This window comes from Sander vitreus, chromosome 18 (assembly GCF_031162955.1).
Source record: "Sander vitreus isolate 19-12246 chromosome 18, sanVit1, whole genome shotgun sequence".
NCBI classification, from domain to species: Eukaryota; Metazoa; Chordata; class Actinopteri; order Perciformes; family Percidae; genus Sander; species Sander vitreus.
The window spans coordinates 13,430,977-13,439,614 of record NC_135872.1 but is presented as its reverse complement, the minus strand read 5'-3'; the positions used below and the strand labels follow the sequence as shown (position 1 = coordinate 13,439,614).

The 8,638-nt window shown below is 35.3% G+C and overlaps 1 protein-coding gene across 1 annotated transcript in view; it reads right to left on the bottom strand.

Annotated features, from left to right (window-relative positions):
• Positions 1-3,722: 3,722 nt before the first annotated feature.
• The window catches only part of usta (uronyl 2-sulfotransferase a), a 50,171-nt gene continuing 45,255 nt past the window's right edge, over positions 3,723-8,638 (bottom strand). The window contains exons 6-8 of the mRNA XM_078274767.1: positions 6,031-6,128; positions 5,738-5,895; positions 3,723-5,548 (exon numbers count right to left, since the gene is read on the bottom strand). Of these exons, the coding sequence (XP_078130893.1) occupies positions 5,256-5,548; positions 5,738-5,895; positions 6,031-6,128 (549 nt within the window). The 3' untranslated portion in view covers positions 3,723-5,255. The remainder of the gene's footprint in view (positions 5,549-5,737; positions 5,896-6,030; positions 6,129-8,638) is intronic.

Here is an 8,638-nt window from a genome sequence, read left to right as displayed (position 1 = left end):
TACAAAAGTCATAGTATAGAATGTTGAAAAAAGTGATAGTCATTGTATAGTATGTCGAAAAACATCATAGTAAAGTAAATTGAAAATAGTGACTAAAAAAAGTCATGGTATAGTATGTTGAAAAAAGTGATAAAAAAGTCATGGTATAGCATGTCGAAAAAAATTGACAAATAAGTCATAGTATACTATGTCGAAAAAAGTCATAGTACAGTATGTTGAAAATAGTGATTAAAAAAGTCATAATGTAATGTAGAAAATTGTGATAAAAGAGTCATAGTATAGTATGTTGAAGAAAGTCATTGTATAGTATGTCGATAAAAATGATAAAAAAAAGTCATAGTACAGTATGTTGAAAAAAATCATAGTGTAGTATGAGAAAAAAAGTGATAAAAAAGTCATAGTATAGCATGTCGATAGAATTGATAAAAAAAAGTCATAGTATAGAATGTCAACAAAAGTGATAAGTCATTGTATAGTATGTCGAAAAAAGTCAGTATAGAATGTCGAAAAAAGTGATAAAAAAGTCTTAATAGTGTGTTGAAAAAAGTGATAAAAAAATCATAGTATAGTATGTCGAAAAAAGTGATAATAAAGTCATAGTATAGTATGTCAAAAACAGTGTTTAAAAAAAAGTCATAGTATAATATGTCGAAAACAGTGATAAAAAGTCATAGTATAGTATGTCAAAAACGTTGATAAAAAAGTCATAGTTTAGCATGTCGAAAAAAGTGTTAGTGTAGTATGTCGAAAAAAGTGATAAAAAAGTCATAGATAGTATGTCGAAAAAAGTGATACAAAAGCAACATTATAGTATGTCAAAAATTTTGATAAAAAAGTCATAGTACAGTATGTCGAAAAAGTGATAAAAAAAAGTCATAGTATAGTATGTCGAAAAAAGTGATTAAAAAAAGTCATAGTATAGTATGTTGAAAAAAGTGATAACAAGTCATTGTATATCTATGTCGAAAAAAGTCATAGTAAAGTAAATTGAAAAAAATGATAAAAAAAGTCATAGTATAGTATGTTGAAAAAAGTGATAACAAGTCATTGTATAGTATGTCGAAAAAAGTCAGTATAGAATGTCGACAAAAGTGATAAAAAAGTCATAGATAGTATGTCGAAAAAAGTGATACAAAAGCAACATTATAGTATGTCAAAACTTTTGATAAAAAAGTCATAGTACAGTATGTCGAAAAAGGTGTTAGTGTAGTATGTCGAAAAAGTGATTAAAAAAAGTCATAGTATAGTATGTTGAAAAAAGTGATAACAAGTCATTGTATAGTATGTCGAAAAAAGTCATAGTATAGAATGTCGACAAAAGTGATAAAAAAAAGTCATAGTATAGTATGTCGAAAAACGTCATAGTAAAGTAAATTGAAAATAGTGACTTAAAAAAAGTCATGGTATAGTATGTTGAAAAAAGTGATAACAAGTCATTGTATATCTATGTCGAAAAAAGTCATAGTATAGTATGTCGAAAAACGTCATAGTAAAGTAAATTGAAAAAAGTGATAAAAAAAAAGTCATGGTATAGTATGTTGAAAAAAGTGATAACAAGTCATTGTATAGTATGTCGAAAAAAGTCATAGTATAGTATGTCGAAAAACGTCATAGTAAAGTAAATTGAAAAAAGTGATAAAAAAAGTCATGGTATAGTATGTTGAAAAAAAGTGATAAGTCATTGTATAGTATGTCGAAAAAAGTCATAGTATAGTATGTCGAAAAACGTCATAGTAAAGTAAATTGAAAAAAGTGATAAAAAAGTCATAGTATGGTATGTTGAAAAAAGTGATAAGTCATTGTATAGTATGTCGAAAAAAGTCAGTATAGAATGTCGACAAAAGTGATAAAAAAAGTCATAGTACAGTATGTTGAAAAAAATCATAGTGTAGTATGAGAAAAAAAGTGATAAAAAAGTCATAGTATAGCATGTCGATAGAATTGATAAAAAAAGTCATAGTATACTATGTTGAAAAAAGTCATAGTATAGCATGTCAGCAAAAGTGACTAAAACGTCATAGAACAGTATGTCGAAAAAATTGATAGTGTAGTATATCGAAAAAAGTGATTAAAGAGTCATAGTTTAGCATGTTGACAAAAGTGATAAAAAAGTCATAGTAAAGTATGTCGAAAAAAGTCATAGCATAGTATGTTAAAAAAAGTGATAAAAAGTCATAGTGTAGTATGTCGAAAAAAGTCTTAGTATAGTATGGCAAAAAAAGTGATAAAAAAGTCATAGTATAGTATGTTGAAAAAAGTGATAAAAAGTCATAGTATAGTATGGCAAAACAAAATCCTAAAAAGTCCCAGTATAGTATGTTGAAAAAAGTGATAAAAATGTAATAGTATAGCATAGTATAGTATAGCAAATCCTAAAATGTCATAGTATAATATGACGAAAATAGTCATAGTATAGTATGTTGAAAAAAGTGATAAAAATAGTCACAGTATAGTATGTCAAAAAAAGTGGAAAAATTCATTGTATAATATTTCGATAAAAAGTGATAAAAAGTCATGGTATAGTACGTCTTAAAAAGTCATAAAGAGTCAAAGTGTACTACGTTGAAAAATATCGTAAAAAGTCGCAATATATCATAGTATAGCATGACAAAACAAGTGAGGAAAAATTAATAGTATTGCATGTCGATAAAAAGTGGAAAAAGTCATAATATAGCATGTCGACAAAAGTGATAAAAAAGTCATAGTATAGTATGATGAAAAAAGTCCTAGTTTAGTGGGTCGGAAAAGTCATAAAAAGTCATAGTATAGTATGTCATAAAAATGTCAAAAAAGGAGGACATGGCAGCTAACCTGGTTGAGCGTATGCCCTATGTACCAATGCTCAGTCCTTACTGCAGTGGCTCGGGTTCAATTCCCCCTCTTTCTCCCCCCTTTCCTTTCTACAGCTGTCCTATCATTTAAAAGCCAAAGAGCCCAAAAAGAATCTCTTAATAATTAATAAATAATAAAAATGTCATAGTATAGTATGTCATGAAAAGTCATAAAAAAGTCATGGTACTGTATAGTATACAAATGCCATAAAAAGGTCACTTTATAGTATCTCATAAAAAAAAACATATATGTGATAGTATAGTATTTTATAAAAGCCATAAAATTCATAGAAACGTGTCATAAAAAATACATAAAATGTCCTGAAAAATGTCATAAAAGTCATAGTTTAGTATATTATAAAAATATAAAAATGTCATAGTGTAGTAAGCCATAACAAGTCATAAAAGTCATAGTATAGTATTTAATAAAAATAAACTGCATTAAGAGTCTTAAATTATGTATGATGAAACGACAGGACTTTGTGCAAATAAAGAAGGGAAACAGATGAAAGTGGAATATGACGAGTTTCATCAAAATAACACTTTTATTTTCAGAGGATAGGTTCTGTTTTCCTGACTACCGCAAGGAAGGTAATTAACTTCACAACTGGGGAGCCAGAAGAAACATAAGTCGTCGTTGTGTGGCGTAATAGACAGGCTGCTGCAGGAAAGAGAGAGCCACACATGGGGTAAGAGCAAAGGGATGGCATGGACAATAGTCTGGAGGCTGCTCTGTTAGTAGCTGCCTATCAATCTGATGTGTGTAGCAGCTTGGGAGATTTTAGGCAGGTTGAGAATGAGTTAGGATGCAGCATTCCTGATGGTGTGGCTATCACAAACTTCTTCTTACATGTTTATCACACAAAAAACAAGCAAAGCAGAGACAATAGCTGCAATAGTTTAGGACATTTATTTTGAAGACTGTGAAATGATGGACCGCATTAGTTGTTGTTAACAAGTTTTCAGCTGTTGATATAAACCCATTCTAAACAACCTTAAAATACCAAGAATAGTTTCATAGCCGCCAGAAACCAAAGATACAAATGATCAAGTTATTAAACATCTTTTTTCCTTCCTGAGAATCTTATCTGGAATGCAAATGAATACAAAATAATAAATTAAACTGGCAAAAAAGGAAACACTTGAACACAAACCAGGACAATGTAAAGGTACAGACAGTGGAGATTAGTATAGTAGAGTAAACTACGTAGATGACAGTCACATATTATCTTATGGTTACTTTTAACTGGATTATTTGTACATGAGTGATGAAAAACATGTACTTTGAATAGCTGCTGGAGAATTAGAAATTGGATTGGTACCACTTTCATGGTGATATTTTGAGAGGGAAAACAAACCGTAACATGTTTCTATTTGAAATGAAAGGAAATTAGTATCCAGTTTTGTGACCAAATCCCTCATTTTGCTGCAGAATTTCAGGAAAAGTCACTTAGAAAACTCAGTTTTGTAATGCATCGCAGTAGAAACACTGGTATTTGGCAAGCTCAATCTTTTAAACTTTGGATTAAACAAACTAAGCTCGATAAATTCTTTTAAGTATTTGACTCAACAGATGACCTGTCCCAAATAATTAATTTATGCTAAAATACAATGCTGGTTTGGTCAAACTCAATCATTCATGCACACACAGTTGGAATTCTTTGAATTCATAATTGAGTGCTTACTGTCTACCCTCATTTATACCTAATAATATCTTACAAATTAAACAAAATGTTATAGACCAATACTATAACAACTGACTTGCTTATGTCACAACTCCACCAGCTGTGTGCAGAGGTTTGGAACTCTTAGCAAGGTGTGGCACTTACAACAGTCCTAGACAACTAATACAAAAAAGGGGTTTTGGTACTTTTTTATTCGTGTATACCATTTCCCATTCCAGCTTTTAGGACATTAACCCTTTCATAGAGTATGAAGCTCTTTCTTGGACTATGTTTCTGAAGTTTTTGCCTACAGTAAACACCCCCAGCGACCAACATTTTGAATATCATCTTGCGCTAATCTCTCCTGGAGATAACAGCAATGATGCTTTGTTTTTTACATAAATTAACCCAAAAACAAGCTCAAATTAAAACAAAACTTGAGTCAAGCAAATTGAGCATAACATTATTTCCCACTGTCCTTGGTCAATTTTTTAAATAGAGCATTTTGTCCTTCCAATTACTCAACCCTATAGTCCTCAGTGCTGAGTCTGTCATGATAGGAGTCTACTGCATATGGAAAATAGAGCCCGTAAAAACACGAGCGTCACGATCCACACACCCCTAAACACACCTCACTTTTCTTAGGAATGCTGAAGGACGGGGAACGCTCCCCTTTGCCCTCAGGCTGCTTCCTGCTATCTCCAGCCAATTCTAGCCAACCAGCTTTTTTGGGCTACATCCACTGTTCATGAAACAGTCTTTAGGAATGAACCAGCCAGCTGTTGGCATCCTCCAGGTCTGTGTCCAGCTCCTCGTCTTCATCCAGAGGCTCTGGGGTTCGGAGGGCCAGCTCTCGTAGGAAAGCGGGTGAGTGGGCGGGGGGTTGGGAGACAGACTTGAGGCCAATTTTTTTCTTCATGAGGTGGAACTGGTCTCGGATGAAGTTGTAGAACTCATACTCGTAGCGCATGCGGTGGTACAGCACCTGCAGGGCCTCCAGAGTGGGTGTATGTTTACGGACTGTGCCTGTCATGTTCCCCATCTTCTTGTAGTCTGCAGAAAGAATATGGAAGAAAAGAAACAAACACTAAGAAGAAATCAGTTGTATGTAGGAATATAATTAAAGAATCAGACTACAACAAACAGCATCTTTAAGAACTGAAACTTCAAGTTTTGAAGGGAACAACAGCTATACTGTAAATGTGATACTTCAACATAGGAAAAATTGGAATGTGCACCCACCAGGGCTCTTGTAGATGTTGAGTACTCCAGTAAAGTAATGAGGTAAGAGCCTCTCCAACAGGAGCAGAACATCCTCCAGCTCCTCCAGTATACCTACAAGGAGGTAGTTCTCCTGCACATTCTGTTTGGCCCTCTCCAGAGCCCATACTCCTGGCTCCCTAGTGGAGAGAGAAGAAAAGTGAAGAGTAGGAGACAGACAAACAAAGACAGGAACCGAGCAGGTTTACATGACATGTTATTAATGTCTAAAATTTTAAAATGATTTTTCATGCAACTTGAGAGTCCTTAGATACCTGCATTGAGGATGCTGTCCACAGAAGTAGGGAATGATGTAGAAAACTCTGGGGTTGGAGCACTCTGGGTAGTTCTCTAGAATGCACACATTGATATCCTGAAAGTACACACACATTACAATCCTTTTAATTTTACTGTACTCATTCCTTTATAGTTTTATGCATGCATGTCAGTCAATTATCTCAAACGCAATTGTAATGATTTGTTTCTTCCGCTAGAGGGAGCCCCTAACCTGAACTGCTGTGAACTCCCTGATAGTCATCATCTAAGAAGTGCTATGCAAAACAACATCCTGAGCACAAAGATAAGCTTTGCCTCTTCACCTCAGAGGCTGAGGTGTCAAATAAGAGCACATACAGTTATGTATGGATTAGTGCTCACCTAAAAAAAGACATATGCAATATAAAGATCATTACCAGGATCTAGCTGCTGAAATCAGATAGAAACGATGGCTTGCAGTGCAAATAAAGTGATTAGATCAGAGATGTGAACTATAAAACAACCCTTGTCTAAATGTGGGAGCTATTAAATAATAAAAGGCAAAAAACAGAGGACAGATTAAAAACACGCATGCAGGAGTGTAGCTGGCCAGCCACAGCGCTGTGGAACTAGCAGTGAAATCCGTGTCAGGTGACGTAAGCCTTGGATGGATGGCAACAAGTCCCGAGCAACAAAACACTCCACGAGGCATGACTCACACTCACACACACATGCATGCACCACATGTGCTCAAACAAATACATACAGTAGCATGCATAAGACAAAAGGTGTTGACAGTCCTGATGTATAAAAGAGAATTGGATCTGCAAGTGGACATAAATTGAACGTGTAATGATTGCGTCAAAGCTTGTCCTTTAAGATTTATACTTTGATAAGTTCATAACGCCTGATTTAAAACAGAGCAATTTGTCAGAGCCAATACTGAGGCCAACATGCTCAATCACAGAGATTAAGTTGGGTCGACAGGACCAGAGGACCAAACCTTCCCAAAGGACGCAGTCTACTATTGAGGGTGAGATGTGAGATGTGAGTGGACTGAGGATGAACACTGGGAAACAGGTGACTGAGCTGTCGAAAAACCTCACTGACAAGGGTGTAAACATGGATAAAGGGAAAAAACGTGTGTGTATAAGCATATAGGAGATGGATTGTGTGCTTTTTAGACAGTTACACAAAGGTATAAGTTGTAAGTAATTTGTGTTGTATTTTTGGCTGCATGTTTGAGATAGCATGAAGATTATTTTCCCGCCATGTTTGTTCTATGAGATAGTTCACAGCAAAAAGGGATAGACTAATTAAACTTATCAATCATAAATCTGATAACTAGACATCTTAATTTCTATTAAGCTTCTCATAAGGTAGCCTTGGCAGGAAGAGCTTGAAAGCCTATTTACATAAGCTGAGCTGATATAAATTATGCACAGTTATTTTCTCCTCGCAGCTGAATACTGTGGTGGAATTGTGTCTGATTCACCGTGCTGCTTCAGGGTTTGTTTGAACTTTATGACTGAGCTGCACTATGCACTGGAAACAAGACTTATTGGTGATCAGTGGACCAAACCACTGGAAAGCTTTTTAAAGAAACCACAACAAAACCCCAGAGGAACCTTTAGAAAACAGTTCAGCGTTGCACTATTTGCACGAGTTGTGTCCGGATTTGTGATAAGTTTGCCCTGCTTTTCTTTGATTCATAATTTTATTCAAAGAATGACAGTATCAGTACCCACTGTTATCAATTATGAGTAGATCTCCTTGCTATTTAGTCTACAGTTTCCTGTCAGTGGTAAGTGTTACATTTTCTTAATAAAGCTTCCTGTGTGAGAAACGATGAATGAAAACATGAAAATGTGAAGATTTCAAAAGAAACTCTAGTTACAGTTGATACATCAACTGTCTATTAACTTCCGGGATTGGTCTGTTGCCACCGGAAATTCTGCCAGTGGTCACTCTTTACGGCCAGATGCCCGTTACCTTTCGCTTTCCTTGTGTTTGTTGTTGTTGTTTTAAACTCTGGTCGATGTATGAGGACTATGGTTAAATGCTCCTCAGATCTCTGCAGGGTAAATTGAGACAGCTAGCTAAACTAACGCTAAACTAGCACGACTAAAACAACCTTCGAACGTACACGTTCCACCAAGACAAGTTCCTTCCTGAGGTTATTTTGCAGCGGCACTAGGGCGCCGTCCGGGGCTTGGCACCGCCCAAGACAATTGTGATTGGTTTAAAGACATGCCAATCAACCAGAGCACGTTTTTCTCCCATCCCGGAATGCTATGTGGACTAGCCAGATCCTCCTCCGCAGTGCTGTGGAGGAAGGTCTGGCAATGCAAGACTATAAATGAACTAACTTGAATTAAAATGCAACACTGTTACATGTAATACACTTGCCATGCTAATAAACAGATAATGGGAATCTACAATCAGTCTAAAAGCAGCACAGCACAAAAGCTCTCAAGAAAATTATTATAAGCCAAATTCTGAATAGAAAAAGCGAGAAAAGCCAGACAAAAAGAAACAGAGAAAGCCAGACAGGAAGTGACACGTGTGATGCCATTCCCCGACACACATGGCTCATTGCCAGGAAGTCCCTCCTCCGCTTTGCTCCGA